General features: G+C 38.7%; 1 protein-coding gene across 1 annotated transcript; it reads left to right on the forward strand.

Moving 5' to 3' along the window:
- The first annotated feature begins 11,649 nt into the window (after window positions 1-11,649).
- On the forward strand, window positions 11,650-13,242 carry LOC103434999 (MATH domain and coiled-coil domain-containing protein At2g42475). The gene is made up of 4 exons (XM_008373386.4): window positions 11,650-11,777; window positions 11,923-12,110; window positions 12,216-12,378; window positions 12,906-13,242. Exons 1-4 carry the CDS (start codon window positions 11,700-11,702, stop codon window positions 13,116-13,118), a joined length of 642 nt encoding a protein of 213 aa, XP_008371608.2. The 5' UTR covers window positions 11,650-11,699; the 3' UTR covers window positions 13,119-13,242.
- The last annotated feature ends 737 nt before the right edge of the window (window positions 13,243-13,979 follow it).

Below are 13,979 nucleotides of genomic sequence, written 5' to 3' on the forward strand. Positions count from 1 at the left end.
TTTGGCCAAACACCTTGGGGTTAAACGAATTGACATCTTCAGTGACTCCCAATTGGTGGTTAACCAGGTCACCAACAACTTTGACGTTAAGGATATCTCCATGGCAGCATATCTGGCACAAACACAATTATTGCTCAAGCACTTCCACTACCAGATCACCTAAATTCCTCGAGCGGCAAACAATCATGCAGATGCTTTGGCTCGCCTAGCCTCAGCGGTGGAAGACAAGATTGGGAGAAAAATTCAGGTCAAATTGTTGGCAGCACCAAGCACCATGGCTGCAGAAGTATGCAACTTACAACAGGGGGATAGTTGGATTACCTCGATTTATAGATTCCTTACTCATGGCACCCTTCCAAATAACAAAGTCCAAGCTAAGAAAATTCGATACAAGATTACCCCTTACTCGATAATTAATGACCAACTCTTCAAGTGGGGTTTTAACCTACCATACCTAAGATGCCTTACGCCCGTAGAGGCGGAAACTGTCATTTGGGAAATACATGAAAGAGTCTGCACAGATCATGTTGGATCTCGATCCCTAGCACACGAGGCTTTTCGCCATGGATATTACTGGCCAACACTCAACCAAGATGCCATCAGAATATCCCGCTCATGTGATAAGTGTCAACGCTACGTAATTATTCCTCACTCCTCTCTCGAGCCGCTCACTCCTATGATCAGCCCTTGGCCCTTCGCCCAATAGGGACTTAATTTGATCGGCCCAATGCCTGCAGGGAAGGGCAAAGTTCACTAAGCAATCGTTGCAGTTGACTACTTCATAAAGTGGACCGAAGTAGAACCCTTGGCAACCATTACTGAGGCAAAAATAAAAGACTTTGTATGGAAGAACATCATTTGTAGATTCGGCATTCCCAATGCAATAGTCACTGACAACGGGCGACAGTTCGACAACAATAAGTTCAGGATGTTCTGTTTTAAGTTCAACATCAACTTATGTTTTGCCTCCCTAGCTCATCCCCAGTCTAATGGACAAGTTGAAGCTATCAATAAAATAATCAAGCGAACTTTGAAGCCCAGCTTGGATAAGGCCAAAGGTTGTTGGCCAGAATTTGTACCTCAAGTTATTTGGTCATACCGCACTTCGTATCCGACATCAACAGGAGAAACCTCATTCTCACTTGCCTTTGGTAGAGAGGTAGTTATCCCAATTAAGCTTGAGCAAGCAACTTTCCGAGTCCAGAACTACGTGCAAAGCGAAAATGACAAACAACTTACCCTCAACTTAAATCTAGTCGAGGAACACAGAAACCAGGCTCACTTGAAGAATGTCGCCTACAAGCAGCGCATCTCCAACTACTATGACTCAAGGGTCAAACCTCGTTCTTTCAAAGTGGGGGACTGGGTATTGAAGAAAAGATGACTCTGCGACAGAGTCCCGAGTGAAGGAACCAAATTGGGATGGACCGTTTGAAGTTGTTGGCATCAGTCGCCCTGGCTCCTACAAGCTTAGAAGCTCCGATGGCAAGACCATTGGCCATCCATGGAACACTAATCACTTGAATAACTATTACAAGTAAACTTACATTGTACAAGTGTTAAGCTTCAGCCGTTCGGCATCCTATGTAACGAAGACTATTTGGCATGAATTCAATAAAGAGGTGATTTAGGCAACTTGGTCTTAATCCTCTTACATTCCTAGCAATGAAACACTCGGGTTCAAAGCTTCAACATGAATGCTTCCAACATGAAAAAAATCTAAGTATATGTCAACAAGACTATACAAATAAACGAACAGCTTCACAGTATATTCGTTCAATCAATCATACATTCTAACACATTCATACATAAACCAACTGTGCTTCGAAAGGGTTCAACATATTTTGTGTCATTCGACACTTCCTACAATGTGCCTAGACACCTTACCCTTATTTTCACCAACCAGGTGATTAAATGTGAAGAATGAACTAATCTTCATGCCACCAACCAGGTGATGAAATGTACAACCCGTACTCTAATATCATTTGACAACTTGCCACTCATGCCACCAACCAAGTGAAGAAGGAACTAATCTTCATGCCACCAACCAGGTGATGAAATGTACAACTCATACTCTAATATCATTTGGCAACTTGCCATTCATGCCACCAACCAGGGGAAGAATGAACTCATCATGTGCCACCAACCAGGTGATGAAATATAATGAAAGGTGATGAAAGAACTCACCTTTGTACCACCAACCAAGTGATGAAAGCAACACACAATTCATTCCATCTACCAGAAGACGAGTGGTACAACTCGTACATATGAACTCCTAGCATTCACAAATAATAAAAAACCCTCAAGCTTGACAACTTAACTAGGGGAGCACTTATGCTCAACAAGAGTTATAGTCACCAACAAAGTTTTATTGCAAGCCAACAACAACTTCAGTGCATGGCATATGAAAATCAAGCTATTCAGCCCTCTTGCAGCTGCTTCAAACATTTCCCCTCTGTAACAATGCAAACACTACAACTCGTAGAAAGCTTCACACATTCTTGATCAAGACAGTGTGAAGCAAAACCAATTTATAGTACCAACAAGAGCTTCATCAAACGAGTTCAACCACAATTCTTAAAAGCTTCGCACACTCTTGATCAAGACAGTGTGAAGCAAAACCAATTTATGGTGCCAACAAGAGCTTCATCAATGGAGGGCAACCACAATTCTCAAAAACTTCACACACTCTTGATCAAGATAGTGTGAAGCAAAACCAATTTATGGTGCCAACAAGAGCTTCATCAAAGAAGTTCAACCACAATTCTCAAAAGCTTCACACACTCTTGATTAAGACAGTGTGAAGCAAAACCAATTTATGGTGCCAACAAGAGCTTCATCAATGGAGGGCAACCACAATTCTCAAAAGCTTCACACACTCTTGATCAAGACAGTGTGAAGCAAAACCAATTTATAGTGCCAACAAGAGCTTCATCAAAGGAGTTCAACCATAATTCTCAAAAGTTTCACACACTTTTGATCAAGACAGTGTGAAGCAAAATCAATTTATGGTGCCAACAAGAGCTTCATCAATGGATGGCAACTACAAATTCTCAAAAGTTTCACACTATCTTGATCAAGATAATGTTAAGCAAAATTAATTCATGATACCCAACAAAAGCTTCACCCATAAAAGCTTCACCAACAAAAGCTTCAACTTTAAAGCTTCACCAACAAAAGCTTCATCAATGGAGGACAACTACTAATTCTCAAAAGCTTCACACTATCTTGATTAAGATAGTGTGAAGCAAATCAATTCATGGTACCCAACAAAAATTTCAACTCCAAAACTTCACCTACAAAAGCTTCAACACAAAAGCTTGACCCACAAAAGCTTGACTCACAAAAGCTTCACCTACAAAAACTTCACCCACAAAAACTTTACCCACAAAAGCTTCACCCACAAAAGCTTCACCTATAAAGCTTCAACACAAAAGTTTCACCTACAAAAGCTTCACATTATCTTGATCAAGATAGTATGAAGCAAAATCAATTCATGGTACCCAACAAAGCTTCAACTTCAAAGCTTCACCTACAAAGCTTTAACACCAAAGATTCACCTACAAAGCTTTAAAAATATATATAAAAAAATTCGAAAATTCGAAAAATAAAAATAAAAATTGCCTAGGCCTCACCTTCTTTGGGCTTAACAACTTTCATAACAAATATATATGAAAGAGGATTTTTAGGCTACCACTTAGAAAGGAAATGCCTCATTCGTCAACTCCCTCGACCGGAGACTTGGGGGACACCTACCATATGCTACTGCACCTTAATACTCAGAAGTCTCACGACCACTCAATGACTTGAATTTTTCAAGTCTCCAACCGAAAAGTTTTTCTCACTCGGGAAATTAAGGAAGCACTACCTCAATATACATGCTTCACTTTCAAAGGTTCAACATACAAGCTTCAACAAAATAAAAAATTCAAAGAACTTAGTGAAGAAGACCTTGGTGTATTTAACACAATACGTTGAAATGAAGCAAATCTTGTTTATTGATATCTCCGATGAGTTACAAATATGTACATATACATGAATCAAAATAAACAAACAAGATGGAGCCTTCACAAAGGTTGCTCATGAGAAGTCTCAACAGTAGGCAGAGCCCCAGAAAGAGTAGGCACCAGAGGGTGATCATTCGGAGCATTAGTACTGGGCAGAACCCCAGAAGGAGGAGGCACCGAAGGTTGATCATTCGGAGCTTCATTACGCGGTACAGCCCCAGAAGACGAAGACAATAAATGTCTTTGGAATAAACCCACAAACCTCTGATGATCAAGCAAAATCTGACCATCATATTCCTGCAGCTGGTCAAGCTTCATCTTCATGTTTGTAGCATAGTCATGTGCAAGCCTGTGCAACTGTTTATTCTCATGCTTGAGCCCCCTGATCTTCTGTTTGAGACTTATCACTTCAGCCGCCAATGATTCAACTTGGCAAGTTCGAGCAAATAGGCGTTGGACCATATTAGACACAGAACCTGCACACTGAGCACTAAGAGCCAGAGAATCCTTAACAGCCAATTCATCAGACCGTTTGGAAAGTAGTCTGTTATCTTTGGGAGTGAGAAGGTTTCTGGCCACCACCGCATCGGTCATATCATTCTTCATCACAGAGTCCCCAACGGTAAGAGGACCAGTAGGGGATAAGAAGGATGGGCGTCATACGTTATCTTGAGAAGGCATGGCTACCTCTTCACCAAAGTTCAAGTCAAAACGACAGTCGGATGGGACAGACATTCTTAGAAATGATGAAGGAGAAATGAGGTACAATAAATCTCTTAAGTAAAGGAAAAATTTCTACAAACAATAACTCTGAAAATACTTCTTGCACACAATTGGTGCCCTTATAAAAGAAAGGGCAACATGGTCGTTGGTTCAAAAATCGAAGATGCACCACTCTTCGGATTCCGAAGAGGCACCACTTTCCACACGCAACATCAGTTCATCGGGTACCACATATAACTTTGCCAAAGATCTCTGACAAAGTTTAGACACATAAATTTTGAAGGTCCAGCTACCTTATTATTACCCACAAGGGTAAAGAAACAGCGTCACTGCTTGATAACTAGAAAGTCCCAATGTGTGTCAACCTCCGTGCTCCGTGGCAAGGCAGACTGGCAAAAATGCCCAACCTTTACTCACATTCGAGAAAACACTCCCAACAAGATTGCTTGCTCAAAAATCGAAGAGGCACCGCCCTCCAAATCTCGAAAGCCAGACTCCCAACATGATTACTTTCTAAACAATCGAAAAGACACTGCTCTCCGAATCTCAAGAGTTAGACTCCCAACAGGATTGCTTACTTAAAAATTGAAGAGACATGCCCTTCGAATCTCGAGAACCAGACTCCCAACAGGATTACTTTCTCAAAAATCGAAGAGACACTGCTCTCCGAATCTCAAGTGTCAGACTCCCAACATGATTGCTTTCTCAAAAATTGAAGAAGCACCGCTCTTCGAATCTAGAGAGCCAGACGTGCTCAAAAATCGAAGAAGCACCGCCCTCCGAATCTCGAGAGCCATACTCCCAACAAGATTATTTTCTCAAAAATCGAAGAGGCACAGTTTTCTGAATCTCGAAAGCCAGATCCCCAACAGGATTGCTTGGTCGAAAACCGAAGAGGCACCGCTCTCCGAACTTCGAGAGCCAGATTTCCTTGGATAAAGTTTATCTGCAATCTTCACACGCAACATCAACTTTCCAGATACCACAGACCATTTTTTCAAAGTGCTCTGATAAAGTTAAAACACGTGAAGCTTGCAGCTCCCACTACATTGCTATGACCAAGAAGGGTAAAAGAATAACACTACTACTTGTTGTTAGGGAGACTCCTATATATGTCGACCTCCATCCTTCACAGCCAGGCAAACCTGCAAATAAAAAAAATGCTCAACTTTTCTTCACATCCGAGAGGGCACTCTTAGCAGAGTCTCTCGAAATACTCAGCTTCTTTTTCTCCCGATAATACCTATGCAAACAAGCCACACTAGAGCAAGAGTATCTCATATCATCAGGGTTAAAAGCAAGAGTATCTCATATCATGCTTTTTCCCTCTCTTTTCCTTTGGCATTGTTCTTACCTGCAAGACAATGAGAAAGAAAGCAATCAATCAGCACTTGGAATCAAGCTTCTAGTCAGGAGCTGAATGCTTGGAACCCCTTGCCTGATTACTTACATGGCATTGCTCTCGAGTACTCATCTTCGACATCTTATGCTTCTAAAGAATATACCACATCTGCCTGAGGAACATATAACGCAAGTGAGAAGGATACAAGGAAGCATGTGGAGACAAGCGTAATAGAACACATGCCCATACATCCACTACTTTGTCAAAAGCAAAAGTATCCCATATCATCAAGGTCGAACGTACTCTAGATTTGATGGACTTGTTTTGACCCTCAAATTCTTAAGTCGACCTTATACTATAGAGGAAACCAGAAAACCCTCTAGCCCAATTCAAGAATAAGCCTGTAGAAAGTTACTTCTTCAAAAGCAAAAGTATCTCATATAATCTCTTCTCCATTTGCTTCTCCTTATCATTGGTGCTATTTACGACACAAGGAGAATGAGAACAATCAACCGGAAGCCGAAGTCGAATCTCCGATCCAGGTTGCTTGCTTGGAAGTCTGATTGCTTACCTTGTCTGTTACCTCCTTCGGCAAATCTCCTAGCTCGGCGACTTGGGGGACTCCTACTATAGGGTTTGTATCGCACTTGACCAAGCCCGAAACTACAAGTAAGCTTCAAGTGAAATTGATACATTACCTTGTGCATCTTCATCGGTTAAAGATACTATCCCTGGATGGAGGTAAAGTACTTCTAGAGAAAATATCTACATATGAGATAGATAAGGCAAGTGAAAATGATACCACACTTCGGTACTTAGAAATTTCGTGATTACTCAATAGCTTGGATCTTGCAAGTCCCCAACCGATGAGCTTCCCTCACTCGAGAACTTAGGGGAGCACGTGAAGTACCATACTTGACCAATCCCGAAACTACTAAGCACCGGTCAACGTTATACCGTCAATGACCCAGAAGAGTTTCCCTCCAACCAGGAGGCCAATCACAGCGCAACATGTGTCGACATCAGAAGCCAATCATAGCGCGACACGTGTCAACATCAGAAGCCAATCATAACATGACACGTGTCAATGTCAGAATAAAACTAGAAACTCTCTTCTATAAATAGAGATCATTCTCTCACAATATTTCCTAATGTCATTTGTACTAAATCATTCACTTGTACTCACTAAATGAGAGCTTGAACCTATGTACTTGTGTAAACCCTTCACAATTAATGAGAACTCCTCTACTCCGTGGACGTAGCAACTCTGGGTGAACCACGTACATCTTGTGTTTGTTTCCCTATCTCTATCCATTTACATACTTATCCATACTAGTGACCGGAGCAATCTAGCGAAAGTCACAAACTTAACACTTTCTGTTATACCAAAGTCCTCACTGATTTTGTGCATCAACAACTAACATTAACAATAACAGTTACAAGAGTTGTCAAATGAGTACAATATTCAGTGACCAAATATCGGATATGGAAATAATTCGCACAAACAAGCAATGATTATAATCTCCTAATTGACTGCCACAAGCGCACACACTAGCACAAGCATTCTGATACAAATTTATCACAAATACAGCATACACAACAGACTTATACCAAAGCACATGTTAAGGCCTCATCACTCACTAGGCACGACATTATCCGCTAAATGCATATATATATATATATATCCATTATTAATACATTATACGATTCATTTGCATTAAAAATCGACAGTGGCTCACTTAACAATTAACATATACATGAAGCTCCATGCTTTTTATCCCTTATGAAAAGCTAGTGATAAAATGTAGTTTATTACATATGCAAAGTAATATAGTGCTACAACGCCAGCTTTTGTTGCCAAGGGTCGATGGCAATTGTCCTATATGATTGTGGTAGATTTTAATAAGCGCACAATGATAGGTTGATTAGCTTCATATTCCATGTTTAAGGGGATCATGATCCATATTACACCGTAATTACTTGTTTAATGATACCTTTAAAAGGTACATATATAATTTTGGAAAATGCTTTCATAAATTGGCTTCAATTCCTCTTATATTTTAGTTAGGCCATCAAATTCAAAGGCATCCTCTTTCACGTGGAAGTTTTCACTTCTCGGCAGTTTGCTTTGTCAGATGCAATTAACATCAATAGTAAACAACTAAACATAAGGAGAGAAACTGTTTACGATCAAGTCACAAGACTCGCAACAAAGGTGAATTATGTGTGTCTTTACATGGTTGAGGAAAGAAAAGTGCATGAAGATTACATACCATACACCAACATTTAGTTTTGGAAGTTAATTTGCATATATTTCTTTAAATGGTAATAGATTATCATATAAAAGGCATCTTAATTTAGAAGAGGGATCTCTATGTTTGTTTGTGAGATTCGCTCTCATTTTATTTCAATTTTCAACTATTCAAACTGTCTATTTTTTGAGTCACAATTCATACAAACTGATTGGAATGTTCAAATACAACGCAAAGCACGAACATTGGGAACCCCTCCTCCCATACTGCCAATGTATATCTAGCAATGCAAGTCAATATTGTTTAATAATTCTCAAATCCTTTCTCACTAAGAAAGCTCTCAAGATCTGCAAAGTTCTTCATGCATGTGCAGTAGGATCTTCCTTTGAAAACTGTATGAACTTTTATATGTAAGATGATAACCGTGTCAGCATTTGGAGAAAGTGAGGAGAGTTTGAGGAATAACAGTTTTAAATTCAAAGTATGATTTTCTTTTGACAATTAGATTCAATGGGCGGTTTGTCCTAATTGTTACCTCATCACTAACAGGTTAGCAAAAGTCGATTAGTAAATGGTAACATGGACACAACAAATTAAATTGAGGAGAACACACTCCCTATAAAAATATTGGGAAATTGGCTGTATTAAAACAAATTTAAACAGGCGGTGCCGAATTAGAAAGATAGGAGGTGGTAGTTATAGAAATTTTTTGCATGCGAAATGAATGAAAAGAACTTGCTTATAAGCATTTATATCAACACGATTAGATCTGGCATTTTCTTGTATGACCCTTTACCCTAACGCGAAACGGCACAAAAATAACAAGTTCTGAGTCAACCATTAACTAGTTGGGTTGTTATCGGGTCACTCAATAAAAACATGTTAACAAGTCTAGTCGTTATCGAGTCACGCGTCAAAAACTCATTAAGATAACAAATATTAACACATAAGCGATACCAAAACGACCCGTTTGCCAGGTCTAAACATTAAGCATGATAATTTCTTGCATGGCTCGTTAACCTAACACGAAATGAGACCACCTGTAACGAGTCAGGTCATTATCGGGTCACCAATGACTAGTATGATACGAAAATTACACAAACCTGACGAACCTGACCCACTTTCTAGGTCTAACACGAACTACATGAATGACAAACACAATTTCAGATTATTTCGAATCATCCTCTCTAACCTCTGGAGCTTCCTTTATCGTGATCACTCCCAATCGGCACTGCTACGAAACTATGGAATCGCCATATCTGCCTTTAAAAACATAATCAACAGTAGAACTAACTGGGTTCTATATCATCATGTTCAGTGATTGATGTTAAGCTTCATTTATTCTGCGTCGAATATTTGTCAGATCTGAAATTTTCTGTGTATTATTGTGCTGAGATGGGTGAAAATAATTGCATGCTCAAGTATATTCTATATCGGAGGTAGGATATCATGTATTTGTTTGTGTTCTTGAATTGATGTAGTATGTATTTGGATAGAAAGATGGAAGTTTGACAATAAACTTAATTCTTTAGAAAAATCTATTTAAACAGATGTTTGGTTCATTATAAGAATGTCAATTGTTAACAAAATCGTTGTTTATCTTACATAAACGATTGAACAAGCATCAATTTAAGTGATTTTTTACAAAGATAATCTTTAAAAAACGCTTAAGAAAATAAACAATTTGATTATAACAATTATAGTCGAAATACGTCAACCACAATTAAATGGACAAAGGATTTCACCACGAAGTGAACACAACTGCCACAGTTTTTTATACTTAAGCAAACAATTTAGGTACAATTACAAGAATTAAGATTCCTTGCAAATCTCTATGATGGAGGTCAAGTATCAGAGGTCTGAGCCATCGAAGAGAAAAATCTTAACTTTTGGCTTGTATGAAGTGGGCTAATGAAATAGGCCAAAAAACCATAAAATTTAAAAGGGTAACTAACTGTTTACTACCCTCATATTTCGTGGTTTTCAACATTTAGTACAACAAGTTTTTTTTCGTCTCAGATTCATACCTAAAGTGTAAATTTTGGGACACGCTCATACATCCGTTAGTCAAACTGTTAAATATGCCGTTAATTGTGACATGGCACCCATGTGGACAATGACTGTGCGCCACGTGTCATCCAATTTTTTTTTTCTTTTCTTCTTTCTTCTTCTTCCTTCTTCTTCTTCCTCCGACTGCAACCTTTTTTTTTTTTTTCTTCCTCCTCCTCCTTCTTCCTTCCTCCTTCTTTCTTCCCCTTCTTCTCCTTCTTCCTCCAAATCTGGGGAAGTTTTTGTTTTTTTTTTCTTCCTCCTTCTTCCTTCTTCTTCTTCTTCTTATTCTTCCTCTGAATCTGGGTTGCAGATTCGTTTTTTCTTTTTTTTTTACTTCCTCCTTCTTCTTCTCCTTCTTCTCCTTCTTCTCCTTCTTCTTTCCTCCTTTTTCCTTCCCCTTCTTCTCCTTCTTCCTTCTTCTTCCTCCGAATCTAGGGAAGATGAAGGTTTTTTTTTTCTTTCTTTCTTCTTTCTTCTTCTTCCTCCTTCTTCCTCCTTCTTCTTCTTCCTCCGACTGCAACTTTTTTTTTCTTCTTTCTTCTTCTTCCTCCTTCTTCTTCTCCTTCTTCCTTCCCCTTCTTCTCCTTCTTCCTTCTTCCTTCTTCTTCATCTTCCTCAAAAACAAAAACAAACAAAAAACCTTCATCTTCCCCAGATTCGAAGAAGGAAGAAGAAGGAAGAAGGAGGAAGAAAAAAAAAAGTTGCAATCGGAGGAAGAAGAAGAAAGAAGAAAAAAAATAACTTCCCCAGATTCGGAGGAAGAAGAAGAAGAAGGAGGAGGAGAAGGAAGAAGAAGGAAGAAGGAGAAGAATGGGAAGGAAGAAGGAGGAAGGAAGGAGGAAGGAAGGAGGAGGAAGAAAAAAAAAAGTTGTAGTCGGAGGAAAAAGAAGAAAGAAGGAAAGAAAAAAAACGTGGATGACACGTGGCGCCCAGTCATTGTTCACATGGGCGCCACGTCACAATTAACGGCATATTTAACAGTTTGACTAATAGATGTATGAGACTGTTCCAAAATGTACATTTTAGGTATGAATCTAAGACGAAAAAAAATTGATGTACTAAATATTGAAAACCACAAAACATAAGGGTAATAAACAATCTTTTACCCAATTTAAAATGAGTTGTTCAGATTTTTTTATTCTTGGGCTTCGAATCGATTCCAATTAGGAAAGAGTTAATTGGATGTCACGCTCTTTGCACCCAATCGCATTTGACCACGTATTCCAAGCTGCCACCATATATATTCCCCAAAGTTCAAAATTCCGTTGACCTTCACAAACAGAACCACAATTCTTTGCGCCTTCTCTCCCTCTGCAAATCGCGATGGCGCTTTCCGCCGCGTTCCGGGAACGACTCGAACACATGGAGCATACCCGCAACCAGCGCCTCTCTCTTCTTCAGGTCACATCACAAACCCTAACCTTCTTAAATCATGTTTGGTTGCTGAGAAAAAAGAATTAAATTTTTTAATTTCGTCAATTTTTCCACTTTCTCACCTGCCAAACAGATGGCCGTGGAGTCTCACTTATTCTTGCTTTGGTTGCAGGCGGAGAAAGAAGCGCAAACGAACAAGTCTCAGGTGTTGGAGATGAAGCTCGCAAGCATGAGGGCCACGGAGCAGAGGTGCTTAGCGCTCGATCAAAAGATCGCATCGCAAAGCTTCAAGATCTGGGCACTCAGGTCCGAGATCGATCGCCTCGACGAGAAATATCAATCCGATTCGCATCGATTGAGGTACTAGCTTATTAATTTCTCAATTGATTAAATTTTTGGTTGCTTGATTAATTAATTAGGTTAATATTGGGATTGGAATTGAAATTGAAATGGGGATAATTTTAGGGTTTTGAAGAGTGAGGTGGAGGAGCTTGAGGAGCTGGAGAAGGAGAAGAAGAGATTCTATGGGTTGAAGGGATTTGAAATGGAGGAGTTCAAGCAAAATGTGGAGATATTTGCTTTGGAATGTCAAATGGAAGTTCAAATTTTGAAGAATGGCATCAATGAGGTAAAAGATTATGAGCTCGTTTGAATGTATTTTTAAAATGATTGAAAATATTTTTGGTAGCAATCTTTAGTAAAAATGCTAGTAAATCCTTGAAAAACACTTAAAATGCTTCCTGAAAGAAGCACATATCTAATATTTTTTGGAAAAAAGTACTTAATGCTTTTGAAACTCAAAAACATTTTATTTAAAATCACTTTTAGTTATTTTAAAAGCATATCCAAAGAGTCTTATAGCTCTAGATGCAAATGAAGAATTTGAATACCGAGAAAACTCGAATGGTACAACACTTATTTTCTTACGTGACCGATGGAAATTTCATTTATAACTTCACATTTTTAATGATAAAACACTTATTCTCACACGACTGACGATAGTTTTCATTTTTAAGTTCATATCTTTAGTAGTAGAGTAGTCATTTCCAGGCGCAATGACAAGATTTTCCCTCTTATAAACTTTGGCAATGTGATTTCATCAGTTTGATCATGAAGAGTTTTAATTTAAGACGAGATGTTTGATCTTTGTCTCAGATTCAATCGAGCTTTGTCAAATTCCAAGGGAGTGAGAGATGCACGAGTAATGGTGAGATAGCTGCAGCTGAGAAGAGGAAGTGTGAGCTTTTAGCTATGAAGGAGGAACTAGACAGAAAGTTGGCTTCTAATTACCAAACAAAAGCTCAATTGCAAAAGCAGTTTCAGGATTTTATCACTAAACACAAACAAGACACAAATTGCCAATTATGATATGCTTGCAGTGCCAGTATTGTGATTGTGATTTCATCATGTATATAGTAAGTTCTGATAGTTTGCAAATTATAATGCTATTTGCAAAAGAAGAAAGAGAGTTTTCTTTCATTCTCTTTTCAAAGTTCGAAGAGCGTAACCAGGATTTTCAAATAATGGAGTCATAATATCAACCAAAAAGCTTCATTGGGTCATTTCGTCGAACACCCAGTAGGCACCTGCGAATTCCTGCCAACAATACCGAAATTTTATGTCAACATATGTCGACGACTACTATTATTTGTATAGGCTTGTCGATGGTGGATGTAGGATACTGTGGAGTAATATTGAAGACTTTCAAGGCTTTTCAACTAAAACATTTCATACAAGAAGAGAGAAAATGAAGACAAATATGATAGAAGAAAATAAAAGAAGTAGGACGATGAGGTCGTAATTTAGTTTGCCTTAGTTGTTTGTTGGGATCAAATACAATATACAAGCACATATACATAGAGTTTTTAAAGTTATTAGAGTCAAGGACAACCAATGACCCCATACTGGCTCCGCCACTGCAAAGAGGTATAATTCAAATCACCTTGTCCCCGATCAATCAAGAAAGAATGGAAAATTTTTCATTTATGGTCTTATTCCGATTTTCCCAACTTTCAATTTCGGTTTGTCAGGCTTTAGTCATTTTTAGGTTTATAATTACATCACGTCAGCCTTAATTTATATCAAGATTCATTTATAATCAGATTATCGGATTCGATTCATATTTGGATTATTGAATTTACTTGTCATTCCATATTCGACAAACATTAGATGGTCCGAATAGCATTATACACACACAAAAATGGAGATTTGACATGTGTTAAACAATTT

The sequence above is a fragment of the Malus domestica genome, chromosome 05, assembly GCF_042453785.1.
Source record: "Malus domestica chromosome 05, GDT2T_hap1".
Classification (NCBI taxonomy): domain Eukaryota; kingdom Viridiplantae; phylum Streptophyta; class Magnoliopsida; order Rosales; family Rosaceae; genus Malus; species Malus domestica.